Source organism: Catharus ustulatus, chromosome 6 (assembly GCF_009819885.2).
Source record: "Catharus ustulatus isolate bCatUst1 chromosome 6, bCatUst1.pri.v2, whole genome shotgun sequence".
Taxonomy (NCBI): domain Eukaryota; kingdom Metazoa; phylum Chordata; class Aves; order Passeriformes; family Turdidae; genus Catharus; species Catharus ustulatus.
The window spans coordinates 24,806,330-24,821,041 of NC_046226.1; the positions used below are offsets into that span (position 1 = coordinate 24,806,330).

General features: G+C 38.0%; 1 protein-coding gene across 1 annotated transcript in view; it reads right to left on the reverse strand.

Moving 5' to 3' along the window:
- Positions 1 to 14,712, reverse strand: part of MIPOL1 (mirror-image polydactyly 1) — a 186,560-nt gene that overhangs the window by 15,805 nt on the left and 156,043 nt on the right. The window contains exon 12 of the mRNA XM_033063229.1: positions 8,681 to 8,911. Within this exon, the coding sequence (XP_032919120.1) occupies positions 8,681 to 8,911 (231 nt within the window). The remainder of the gene's footprint in view (positions 1 to 8,680; positions 8,912 to 14,712) is intronic.

Here is a 14,712-nt window from a genome sequence, read left to right on the forward strand (position 1 = left end):
TTACAAATAGTGTGTCAGTATGCTTCTTCCTATTGGGCAAACAACTTCAAAATCTAATTTGTTTGTGTTATTGGTCTTACTAAATATTAGTCTTTGCAAGTCTGGTTTACACCACTGAAGTTAACTATGCCAACATTCTGATTTTGTTCTGAAGTATTCCACAACAAGTTGATATTATACAATACAAGCCCAAGAGCTAGCTGATCCAGTTTACTGAGTGTATACTTAGTGTATTTTGCTACTGATAAATCAATAAAACCATGTTGTAATCTACAAACTTCCATCTCTCTGAAGCAGCTATAAGTAAACTGTAAATGAACACACAGGTCAAAAACTAGGATGCTGTGATTATGTTGACTCTGAAAACATTTGACTTTCATAGAATACATTTTAGTGTTTGAGAGAATGAAGTTCCAGCAGTGCTTTTATTTTTGCGAAAGGCTGAGATGATAAATATTCAAATGATGATAAATATTTGTGTTTATATTGTAACTACCCATACTTTAACAAAACAATATCTGCACTGCAATCCACAATGTACAGAGGTTATGTAAAAGTAAACTACAGCTACAAAAAGAAAATAAATACTTGACTTTGACTGCATGTGCAGTTTTGCATTCTTCATGAATGTGAAACTCCCTGAAGCCAATAGGTATCTTTGCTGTGCAAGGAATGCAAAAAAAAAGACACATTTCCTCTGATTGGGATTTTTTGTCTTCATTCTGTTAAGTGCACCATTGAGCATAATACTGGTACTGATCATAAACTGTCAGATACTACAGGCCTCAGTACAATTTATGGCACCCAAAATATCCAGGAGAAGGATATCCCATAATCTCCTCTGGCAATATCCCACATAATAACTGTATGAGACTTTCAGTACTGATACCACCACCTGCTCTATTAAAGGCAGTCCCTTGATTTTAATGTCTTGCTCCAGGCTGTGCAGAAATCCTCAAGCTACCTTCTCTAAAACTAAGGCCACAAGTTTCTTTTAAGGTGATAAAGACAACAGCAGTGCTACCAATTCTCCTTTTCAAGACAAGCATAAAAAAGCAATGCTTTCAGTTAGAGCATTCAGCCAAGCTGAGGAAAACCTGCTTTTAACCCACATCTGCCACTTCTTAGGGGAGCAGTACACACCAGGGTTGAAGACACTTCTTCACTTTTCTTTCTGAAGCTGTACATTTCTACAGAAGAAATACTCAAAATGCTATTAGACCTGAAGTTGTGATTTGTGGTTGGCAAACAAGGGTACCCACCTGGAAAATGGGAGGTAGAAGTTCTGATACTGATTTTGTGTTTATGTTCAACAGGTATTGGATAAAAGAAAAAGCCCTAAAGGTAATTGTCAGAAACATATCTTGTTTCTCAGAGGTGAGTAGTCTATTTGTTAATCTCTGATCCAAGCCTGCACTATTACCTGCTACATGGTACTGCTTCAAAGCAAGGAACAGGAGCATCCAGACAAGACCTGTGTGGCTAAAGTGCCCCTCTGAGGTGCAGGAGGTGGGAATATCCACAGATGAAGGAGAACACTCACATCCATTCTGTCACACCCTGGAGGAGAATCCTTGCTCCCAAACAATTAGTCAGAAAACTAAGGGTGGGATGGGGACAGATGCCACTTTTGAAAGAAATGTTTGAGGTCACACTGCTCTGCATGGATCTCTGAAACCAGTGTGCCTCACTCTGTCTCAGCATGTTCTTCTCCATTTGGGTTGCCAGGGAATCCAGGCAGAAAAGACAAAAAGTCAGTTGTTTTATAATTTTTTCAGTTAGAAATTTTCTGCTTATGCTTATCCAAGTCCTTCTATCCCAAGTGCTTATCTAAAGTGCTTCTTTGGGATGAGAAATTACCAGTATTAATGATACTGAGTAATTAGGCACCACAGCCTGCAAATTTTTAGCTGGACTGCAAAATGAAGTGCCCAATTAAAAAACTAGTGTAATTCAATAAAGATAATATAATCCAATAAGGAAAATACATTTCATTCCTGCTTTCCAAAAGTTCTATATTTCCTTTTGTACAGTGTGAACAATATGTTACACTTACCAAGTGAAAAAAGATCTGCCTAGTGATACAGAAATGTGTAATGACAGTAATCCAGAGAATATGCCAATGATGACTGAATTTGTTCAGCTCACCTTAGATTTGAATAATAGTTCAATATTTTATTTCCTTCAGACCCAGAAAATTGATTTCTGTCTACATGTTGAATTTCTCTGAGGCTGCACGTAACCTCATTGGCTTGCTCTTTTTTTTTTTTAATTACAACAAACAGGTATTTCTACAAGACTGTTTAATTCATCATTTCTCCATGCATATTAGTGCAGTCTGAGGGGAATTTTTCTGAGAGGAATCACTGGTGTTGGTGCAGAATTCCAAGTATGCAAAAAAATTCTGACCCTGCTATGTACTGCTTTCAGTTAGATCAAACATGACTTTTTCTACACATTTCAATTAGTTTTATTTCCTCTCTGACTAAACCCGAGTACTCCAGCCTATTGCCCCTAAATCCAGTGCATTCACACTGCCTCTAATTGCTACTCTGTGGCAATAATTTCATATGTGATATAAGCGACTGTTACTAGATTTTGTGTATTGGACTTTCTCATGTTCCTATTCATGTCTGGTATGCCAAAAAAATTTGCATCAGCTCTGCAGAATTCTTCAGAGTATGTGGTAGTTTTGCATGTCTGGGAATCTTCCATCTGGCTGGTGTGGGTTTCCTAAACACCATAAAACCTTGCCTGTGGAGATTGTGTATCTCTTACGGACCCACAGAGCTTATAATCTGCTTTTAATCATTGTATGAGACAGCCAACACATTAGTCCTCATCAAGGAGTTTTTTCCATTTTGAATTCCCTTTAATAAGTTTTGATGCAATTCTGAAAATACAGAACCTTTGTTAATTTGCATTAGTATCTTAGACTGCTACAAAAATTGTCTTCCTTTGCTTTCCATTTCCTTCCATACAAACTCAGCTATCCATTGACTTCTGTGGATTGCTATAGCAAGTATAAGATTCTTAGCACCTTGCCCTCACTCACTTGTCTTTTGAATGTACCCACCAGCATCTGTTTCTCAGTAAACTACAGGTCATACCCTTAACTGGGACAAATGAATGCAACTTAGTGTGACAGGGCAAAGTCAATTTGTTGTAACTAAGAAACTAGCTCTGTATCTACATTCTTCAACGAAGACACCAGGACTTACTTTACATTTCAAAACACCAGCAGCAGTTAAATTATTCCCCTTATGATATTAAAAGATTACCAACTATTCAAACTCAGCAGAATTTCACAGCAGCGGGAAGCTCAGTAGTTATCATTAAAAGGAAAATCACTTTGGACATGTGCTAAACTATTTACTGACACAAATCAGTGAAACTATTAATATCTGTGAAATTGTATTCCTAGTTCCAGTATTTCATGTTTTGATCTGACATGTACCACAGTACAATTCTGTAAGTAAAAAAACAGTAAAAAAAAGCACAGTATAGTTTTAATAGAAAAGCCTCAACATTTAAATATAACGTCCTAAAAAAGTAAGAAATCAAATCATATTTATTGTTTTGAAAGAAGAAAATAAAAGAAATCTCTCACTCTCAAATTTAAAATAAAGCCAGCTGAGTTCCCTAAGACTTGATGGTTCCTCCAAAACAAACAGCTTTAAGTCCCAGTGAATGTACAACTTGTTTCTTTTGTGAAGTGCTTCTGCCTGCAATTTCTAATTAACTAGCTCCATTCTTTTCTACAACAAGTAGCTCAACGCATACAAGCTACAATGTATACTTCAGCCAAATTTATGTAGGTATGATTTTAAAAGGGAGATAACTAGTTAACAACATTTGCATGTTGCAAAGAGGCTCAATTAGTATAATAATTCAGAAATCTTGCTTTTAGCCTGTTCCCTGCATAGCTGCCCTGTACTGAATATAATCTGCACACTAAAGATACGTTTGTAGTTAAAAATCTCCAGAGACTTTAGACCCATACATAAAGATACTTATTTCACTCTTTTCTGAGACACTGACCTGTATCCTCATTTAAAAATGAACACCACATCTTTATGTTATTAAATCTTTGTTTTGATCTATTAGTATTCACCAAAGTGCCATTTTATACAACCTCACACTGAATAGGCAAGGCTGGAGGTAACCATCTGCAGCTTTAGAGTCAGCGTTTGAATTGATGAAAAGAGCTTTGTGTTTTCATTGCCAAGTTTGATTCTTCCAGTCATTAGACATTCCCCTCAGATCGCATCAATGAAGCAAACTCCCTTACACCCATGTGTTAAATTCTCTTCTCCTCATGGTTTCCTTTGCCAGCTATACTCCAGAAAGACTACTGGGTCTTAGCCACATTCTTCTCACAGCTGTGTTAAAAAAGAGCATCAGAGCTTCTTCCCAAAATCCATATGTGTATCTGGTCAGTCCCCTGTCGGAGGGTCACCTCACATTGTGGTGTGATTATTCAAATATTCATCCTTGTTCTTGAACTGCACTGCTCTGATCATTCTGGGAAAGATTAGACCCTCCAGCCAGCACTGAAGAACGTGTTGGACATTGATGTGAAACACACACAGCTCCTGCACTCAGAAGGCAGATTAGTTTTACTTGCAGAAGAGGGGGACACTAACTACTCAATAAATGCTTGCTTCTTCTTTCTTTACATTTTTTGTATTCTCTTCATCCGTGTCAATTCTTGATAATAACTGTTTTTGTTGTTTCACACATCAGTTTATATACCAGCATCAGCTAAGGAAATAAATGAACAAGTACAAAAGCAGAGAAAGCATTTTAAAAAATGTTGGAGGGAAATTCAGGATGAAACAAATAAACGGTGTGTTGCAGTCATAATGAAATTTAGGTTTTCAAAAAAATTCAGACCTGAAGGTGCAAAGCAAATGCTATTAAGGATAGAATTTAATTCAGAAGACCATTTACTTCTCTGATGCATTCAATCAATTGAAATACTTTATCCAAAGCTGTAACTCTCCTGACTTCCTACTTAAAAGAAAGATAAAAAATTGAAAGAAAAGGTCTCTAATAAGCAGTTAATGACAAATGAAGCAATGAATTCTGGTTTAAATCACATTTATGTTAGTTTTATTCATAATCAGAACTACCTTGACAAAGTACACAAACGGAATTCTTCTCACCATTCATGCTTATTTTCATACCTGCATATTTTAGCATTGTACAGTTACTTTGTAGATTTTGGGGGGCTTTCTTGTGTGTTTATTTTTAGAGGATTACATAGAAATTCTACCCACTCACCCTCCTCTGCACTTTACACAGCTACACGAAAATGCAAGGGTAGTTGTGCTCATATGCAGAGCTGCACTTTACTGAGCTAGAATCATTAAAGTATGAGGAAAAAAATAGAAGTCCCCAGTAGAAAAATTGCATTAAAATTCACTCCAGCTGCAAAGCTGTTGCAGAAAAATAGAACATTTCCTGGAAAAACCACATCAAAAGTGGCCTCAACCTTTACTGATAATTGGCTAATATTGATTTGGTATTACATTATAACCTCCTCTGATCTCACTGACATCAGCAACCACTCCACAATCCCAGAGGTTCCAGCCGGAAGGACATTTTTAAAATGCCTTGCTTCCTCTGTTGGCACAGGTATTAATTAATTCACAGGCTCTCCCAGCCACCTTCTCCAGGTCAGCCCCATTTCCCTGCTGGGACTGCACCAGTTGGCTCCTGGCTTCTCTGCCAGGACAAACTTGCAGGGGGCCTGGGATGTTATACCAACACTCCTGGTGAATTCTGTGCTGCTGTCCTAATTCTTTGTAACCATGAAATGGAAACATTAATTAAACCTAGAAAATTATAGTCGTAGCTATCCCAGAGTATTGATAAAAATATTATTGTGCAGATCATAATAGCCTATTGAATAAATATATAATGCATGTATTTATTTACACAGACCACAGCTAAAATGTGTACTTGCTTTATAAAGAATAGTACTCTCTTAAAAGTCTAAGTGTATCCTGATAGTGTCTCAAAATCAAAACAAATTCAAGTAAATGCAGCTAGATCTGTGTGGTCACTCTCTGAGCATCAATGTTTCTTGTTTTACACAAGCACCCCTGTTAGGATGGTGCATCATCTTCAAAGCAACAGCACACAGTCTCAATTTCTGTCTCACACTGCAGTGAGCCAGTGTGAGGTGTTCACACTAATTCAGTACAAACAGATGTTTACTATGTCCAAGTTCACCAAAACATCCCCCTTCTCGTTCTGCTATTTCGTGTGGGATAGGATCAAGAAATTTTTTAGATGCTTTTTGTCCTGATGGAAAGCACAGGACCAGTACTTTGACTTGGGTCTCATGTTTAGAAAGCAACAACTCTGGTGGGTACACAAATGGCTGACCTGATGGAAACACTGTGGAGAATTACAACTCTCTTTTAAGCTCTGCATATCATGCTGAATGCAAACACTGAAGTTTTTAAGAATATTAAAAAATTCTTTAGTGTTGCCAGAGAACAGATTAGCAAAGGCAGTGTAAAACAAGTAAACTGCATTGTATGGTGATAAAAAGTTCACCCTTTCTCAACAATATTTTATAAATTACAATGATGTTCTTTCTTAATAATGATTTCATTAGTCTGATTTTTCACTGTTGCTATTTTACAGAATAATATTGAGAAATTACTTTATACAGCTGATAAAATGATTTCCTTCATATGTCAAAATTCAATTTTAGTTGAGCATTTAAAAAGTCAAGAAAACAGATATTTTTGAACGGTCTGAAGTCTATGAATTTTAATGCCACATTTTAAACTACATTAAGCATCCTCTTAAGGCAGTGCTAATAATTAATACTACTGCAATTAATACCAAAAAGACTTTCTGTTGACAGGTTTATAAATTGTCAGTTCTTTTTCAAAATGTAGAACATCCTACATCTTCTAAATAAAATGGTAAGCTAACAAATGAGTTCCTGCCTAATTGCCAAACACTGATTTGTATGAAGCAGTTGAGGTTACAAAGAAATTGGGAATTCTCAGCCCGGTTTCCCTGCTGATGAGTACGAACTGTCTGTGTAGCTCTCCCAGAGGTGTCAGAGGAATCTCTATAGTGTCACACAAGGGTTCTTAGCTCAAAGTAAACACACTTTCCACAAACTCAGCTGCTTAATCTGTTTGCAGGTTGAATTATAAGATGGGGGTGGATGACTCCGGGTGCTGGGAAGACGCGCAGAGCATTTCCACAGTTTCGTGGTAAAAAGGGCATGCTATTGTCATCAAAAGACTTCAACCAATTGTTTAATTTTGCTATAGGCTCAGTCGTCTGATCTCAACAATAATGAAAACTAACCTGACCAAAATTTTCCCAAGTAGTTAAGCATGTTAAATTACGTAAATTCTTTTCACTATAGCGGTGCATCCCCACTACTTTAATTCCGTTTGTGGCTGCACTTCTACTTTAGCCACCCTGCGTACATGGGATTAAACAAGATTGTTTCACTTGGGGAAAAAAGAAACAGCAAAACTCCAACCTCTGCTTAAATAGCTATATTATTAAACATCTATAAATAAAACTAGATGTAACAACTTAAGACAGTGTACAGAAAGGTTCAATCAATATTCTCTTTACCATACTTTAATATTTTTCCGTAGGTTTATTTTTATCAAGTGCACACCTCCTGAAGTTTCAAATATATCTAAGTGCTCAGAATAAAAACTTGAGTGATTATCAACCAACCACTGTAGGTTTTAAAGAGATAACTAAAAGTATGCATTTTCATATATAGATACTTTAATTATATTTTATGCAGTTACAAATAAATTAAAAAAATATAGAAATACATCTAGTCTTAAACAGAAGAACTCAGCATGTATTTTTTTAAACAAGAAAAGCTTTTGTTAGGTCCTTGCAATATATTATAAGCCAATTTCTAGCTACTCTGTAAATACGCTGTAGGCAATAAAGTTGAAGACATATATGGGCAGAAAGGACAATTTGCATCAGTTCACCATCGACCACCTTGGAAGGGTGAGAGAGGAGAATTTTGCAGCTGGTGAATGTAATGCAGAGATGAGAAGTGCTGGACTGCCAAGAGGCACTACTAATAACAAACATGACAATAAGTACTTCACTAGAGAGGAACTTCAGGTTTTAGAGTTCAGTAACCTTTTAACAGAGAAAATCATGATGGGAAAAGAAGTACAGTCTCTGTTCAGTGACTTAGAGACTTCCTGTGGTGCTCAGTGAGATTTTGAAGCCACCCCTAAACATCCCCATAAGCATTTACTGTGGCATGAAACCTGCCAGATGTGTAACAGACCAAAAACGAGAACTGCAATATTCTACCATGCAATTATAAAGGCAAATACTCCGTTGCCATAGGATTGCCACAGGGTAAAAAGACAGTGAAAACCATTCATAGGAGATGGAAAGACTTTCCCTGTGCTTTGCACATGTAGGAAGCAAGTTCCATAACAGTAATGAGAGGTACCCTGACTTGCCTAATAGCACAAAACTGTTAAAATGATCAGCTTCACACTGAGTAGGAAATGAGCTGAAAAAGAAGGAATCATTTTAAAGGATCTTTTCTGAGTACTGCCACATTTTCAGTTATGGACAAAATATTAGAAAAAAATGCTTCACGTGGATTACAAATGCAATTTTTGTTGGAAGGCAACTGACTTACTTTTGAACTTTTTCATTGGCCTCCTGCGAAGCTTCCAGGGCTTTCTGGAGCTTCAGCTCAGTGTCCTTTTGCTCTGATCGGGTTTGCTGCAGCTGAGCTGCCAGCTCTTCAATCTGGCCATAGGTAAGGGTCACAGCATCCTCCCTTCCCTGTGCTCCACCTTCAGAAGTACTGAAAGCACAGTTAGGTTGGCTCTTCAGACCCATTCCTTCAGACAAAGACTTGTATAACCTGGGAAAACCAAATCATTCATGTTATTAAATTTCAGTCTAAGGCTGAGCTGCAAGAACTAATCAATACTTTCAGTATTGTCATATATGGACTCACATGTACTAGTAGCAAAACAAGTTATATTTCAGAAGTGACAGAGAACAAAAAACCCAAACCTTTTCCACAAAGCTCTTCTAGAAGTATGTAGCAACCATCAAAATTTGAAAAAGTAAAAAAAAAAAAAAAAATTCCACAAAAACTCAAGAGGAAGCATTTTTCAGCTGTAACATCTTGCTGATCACCTCTGAGCTGCAGCAAAAAGATTTATTGTGATTTACATGAAATTGAAATAATCAGTGTAAGTTATTGATGTGTTATTAACTTGTGCTGCACAGGAGTCTCTTTTAGCAAACAGACCCACCAGCTACAGTGGATTTATTTGCAAAAGAAGAGTTTTCAATAAAATGAAAGGAATAAAAACACTACAATTCAAAAATTTAAATCAGTAAATCAGCAGGATTACTTAGAGATATGATTTGCACATGCTAAAAAATTGTAAAGGTCCCCATTCAGTTTTATCCACGATTTTGAGGTAAGTTCATAGAAATTCCAAATCACAGACCACAAACCCAATACTCTTTCATTGCACAAACCAGAATATCATATTAAATCCTTTGTATTTGTGTGCCAGAAAGTTCTGGACAAATCAAACATTATTTCAGTGTGGATTTCTAGTAGCTGTACACACTGATTACAGCATTCAAGACAGTTTACCTGACAGCTGCTAGTATGCAATAGCTTATTTTCTTTCTTTGCAGTTTATTAAGGTGTTTGCACATAAAACACTGTCTGTTCCAACAGCTCATGAAGGAAAACCATAAACAAATTAAAATATAATATACATGGAAAAACACGAGAAATAGAGAAGTTAAAAGGTTAGAGTGTTGACATGTCATCATGCATACTGCCTGTGATTATCTGAAAACAATGTGAAAAACCTTTACAATTAAATGAAGACATATTGAAAATATAAATATTTATAAAGAGACATTGAAATTCCTAGAATGGACTAATTAAAAAACATTACTCTAGCAGTTGCACATAAAATTTACTGACAGAAGTTCCACTACACTTGAGCATTGATCACCATGGAAAAACACAAAGGTATGCAAATAATGTCGAAAGCAGGTTACTGAAATACTGCTGCTGCCCACTTCTTAAACACCTGGCACAAGATTAAAAGAAAAAAAAGACAGATGAGAATCTATACTGTTCAGTGAATATATGGGTCCCTGATTAAAAAAAAAAAAAAGGAACAAAACCTAGAGGATAAACTAAATATTTTACCTTGGTTACACCAGCTCAGAGTTTTTTTCCAGAATACATGAAAATAAAGTAATTTATTTAGATCCCGAAATACTGACTCTCTGTGGCTATAACTGGGCTCCTTTTCAAAGACTGGCCATGAAAACCACATATATACTACTACAATTGCAATATACTACTACATGTCTTATAATGATTGCATTGGAGGGACCAATAGATTCTGATGTATACACTTTGTAACCAGAGTGATTCCTCCAGACAAAGGCACTGTGCTTGATAGATCTTTTAATATCTTTTTTCAAAACCATGCGATTTCCAGACTTCCATCAATATGTGTTTTGGTAAAATACTTTTTTTCATCCCTTCTGAAATTTCCTAATTTGAAATTCCTTCCTTCACCTGAAGATGATTTCTTCAACGAATATTGATGCTATAATTAAAATAATAAATGGGAGTTATGGGCCTGAAGAATGGGTCACAGATGTATTCGAACACTTCCTGGATTTCAGTAATTCACATGCTCTTTGTACTAACCCTTTTGTTTACTATGGCTGCATGGCCTTTTTCCTGCTCCAGCTTGGGTCTGAGAGCTTCAAGGGCCCACCTCAATTGTGTCTAGGCAGAAGAAAAAGTGACGTGAATGGTATCACTTGTGCAGCTCCTGTAGAGAGCAAGAGGCTTCCTCAGTCCTCTAAATCAGAATAGCTTCAAACCTGCAAAGAAATATCACCAGTTGTAACTGCTCCCAGAGTGACCTGACTTTGGCTGAAAATCAACTTCAATCCTGTGAAGTGCTGCTCCTAAAACACTCCTCACCTTGCCAGGCATACTTTTGCTGCAAGGTGGGAAATGATTTTCCACCCGAAGCAATTGCTGAACAACGTAGCAAAACCTTCCACCTAAAGGAACAACAACAACAACAAAACCACACAAAAAAACCCAGGGAAAAACCAAACATTCTCTACCTGTTCCCTCCCTCTGCCTCCACCCCCAGTGATAAATATATCCAATGTTCCCAAAGGCGTGTAGGTCTGACCTCAGTTTCCACCACAAACGTTTCTCACAGGTCCTGGAGACCTCTCAGACCTCAGCCTGCACTCAGGATGGCTTTGAAGAGCATACCCTCATGCCACTGAGTGCACTCAAGGGCCAGGCAGCATCGATACCTTGAAAACACTGCCTCAAAGGTGCTCTTAGGAAACACTGCAATAAGATGATTTCAAAAAAAGCCCATAAGACCTAAAAGGACTTTGAGATTTTGCTGTGAAGTGGAGGATGTTAAATAGTCAAGTTTGCATTACATGTGAGTCAAGAGCCTGACAGCTGGTAGACTGGTAACTAGATGATATTGCCCTACCATAGATAAATATTTTACTAGTCTTCCTTTGCCTGCATTTACACAAGGTAAGAGGACATGTTTTCTCAGAACAACAAACCATCTCTCACTAATTTATCTGAAGGCAGCAGCCAAATGCAGACTCTGGCACACAGGCCATGGACCATGTTACAACAGGAATTGCACATTACACACAGAGTATGCTCTTTGCATCGTCACAGCTCATCACAGAGTGCCACTCTCTAGTGTAATGTACCCACGCATTCTTTGTCTAGGATGAGCTCAGGCAACCCCAACCACTTGTTGAACAGAGGCCACCATTGATTTTCTTCTTTGTGGTGGCTGGGCATACAACTTCAGGATTTCACAGGACATTATGCTGACAGATTGGTGCTGATCATGCGTGTCCATCCTGTCCAGACTCAGTTACACATGAGTATGGAACAACAGTGAGCAGCACCTTGAGATTCAGCCTTATCTCCTGAAATGGTCTAGAAAAATCTGCAATCTGTACCAGGGTCCTAAGAACCTGGACATTAGATGATTCAAACAGGTTAATCAGCTAGAGGGAAAGCTCAAATTTACCACCATCCATCTTAGAATTTTTATGTTTCAACAAATATAAATTAAAGGCCACTAGCAAACACATTTTTCCTCCTTGGGCTTCAATCTTCTTATCTTTAAATAAGAGCAATCACAATGTTACCTTTGCAAAGTGCTCTGAGCTTCACTAATGTCAAGAGACTTATCACTGTTGAAAGAGCTAAGTAGATGCAGCACAATCAGAATTTAGGACAAAACTAAACCCAGACGGTTTTCTGGTGATGCCAAACAGCAAACGTATTATTTTCAGCTTCATTTTTACTGTCCAGGACCACTGAAGCACCCATAGCGTTTCCCTGTGATTAGCCTGGGAGAGGGAGTAAGGACATAGAGGTAATAATTCAAGCCTTTCTTGAAGCTGAAGGACTACCAAGATATGCTCTCAAACAAGACATAATTGGAAACCATGCCTCCATTACAAACTTCATTTAGGGAGTTGCACTGTAATCAAATGTCTTCTGTTCACTTTATGCAGCTCCTGGGCAAATTGCTCAGATAGCACAGCCTCATGTGAGCAACACGCACACGACATTCAGCATCACCTATCATTCCCCACATTCCCCATGCCAACAAATGGTCTAGGACCTCCACAAAGACAGTTTCTGGATTAACAGTGTTTGGTTGAAAAAGAGCAAAACATGCATGAGACTGATGAGTAGAAGGAAGTGTTTTTGAGGTGTTTGCAGTTATAGTGCTATTTCCTTCAGCTAGAGCACAGAGCCACAGCTAAGGAGCTAGCTGGTAGCTAAGAAATCCACCTGAATTCCCTGGGTACATGATGCACCTGGGGCTGGGGTCTCTGCTATCTCTAATTGACTAGAGACTCAAGATTGTAACTTAGCATCACTTCTTTTCTCACACAGAGATATAGTGCACCTGAGTTCACAGAAAAGACCACTGTAGATCCTGACTATTACTTGCTACATGTTAACATTAATTACACATCTTCAGGGTTGCACAGTGTATCTCTGCTAATTGCAAAACACAGATTCACAGGCTCTCAAATTTATTCCATAAATCAGAGGACTGTGTTTGCAATACAGTAAACTATTGCAGATACTCTTTGCAGTTTTCCCAAGTTACATGTTATTCCTAGAACCAAACTTTCTACAAAATTTTCCTGTCATATTTTGACAGGGAATTTGCTGCGTGAGTATATTCTAGCCTAAGCATTTACCGGGTGCATCATGAAGGCTTGCTTCTAAGTAAAATCAACCTAAAACAAAACAAAACAAACAAACAAACAAACAAACAAACAAAATTTGTAAGGTGTTTGCTTTATCCCACTAGATGCTACAAGTAAGAATTTTGCTATCTTGTATCTGTTCTTTATTGTCAATTCATATGCTTTGGCCATTCTTAAATATTTGCCAATGGCTTTAGTTAACAAAATAATTTAACTTAGTATTTGTAATACTGTAGTTATTCCCTACAGTAATAGATTATTTAGGTAACACTGCAAATAGAGAGAGAACCTTATCTATTAATCGAAGACAGAGCTGGCACCAAGAGTGACCTCAGGATGTGAATATAATGGACATTTAAGATGGTGCCAGCGACTCTGTGTTTTACCGTGTATCACAATCTCCTGTCTGCTCTCCCTGGGAAGTGTGAACATTTAGCAGGGGTAGAGCAGCCCCTGGCTCAGCTGTGGGCTGCAGGCAAAGAGGAGGGGCACAGCCAGCTCACAGACAAGAGGCATTGCCACCTTTCCCATCCCGGCTGAACTGGCAGCACCTGCGCCTCTCTGGAGGCTGCTGGGTTGACATGGATCACTGAAGGGGTGTGTACGTGGGTGGTGTGAGCCAGCAGCTCTGGCCTGGGGCCAGCAGGGAAACTGCCGATGTCAGGGATTTGCAGAAACACAAGCTTGGTGGAAGAGACACAGAGGATCTTGTCCTAAAGGTCATAGCGATTTATTTTTTTATACTGAGAGTATATGTTTTTAACAACACTTCTGACAACTGTTTGAAGAACAGTGCACCATTTTCCTCAAATCTAAACTGAATTAAGAAAGCAGTAACTCTTGGTAGTGCATTAAAATAACAACCACTGGCATACCAACAAAAACTGGTAGAAAACAATGTACTACTTTGTAATTTAAACCACCATGTATTACTTTTTGTCTTCTTCTGATGATCCTTGCCAAGACCTTCTTCCTGAACAGTCACTCACAAGAAAACCAGGGTATTACCGCACGAAGGAACATCAGGCATTCTGACCAGGCATTTTGGGATCAGCTCCTACAGTCCCCACATACCCACACACCCACCAACTCAGTCTAGACCTTCAGCAACCCCTTCAGCTCCCACAGGCTTGACAGTACTGCTGGCATGAACATTTACTCTCCAAAATGCCAACCATCGAAATCTTCCCTGATGACAAAGAATGGGTGCACTCAAGCGCCAGACATTTCTGTTAGAAGCCTTAATTGATGTTGCCTGTCACCATAGTTTGAATTTAGATTTGCCTGCAGAACTAATAAAACCTAATAGACATTTCATTATTAGAAATCATGCATGAAGTTAAGGCGAATGTGGCTTGGGCCTTTAGTTTC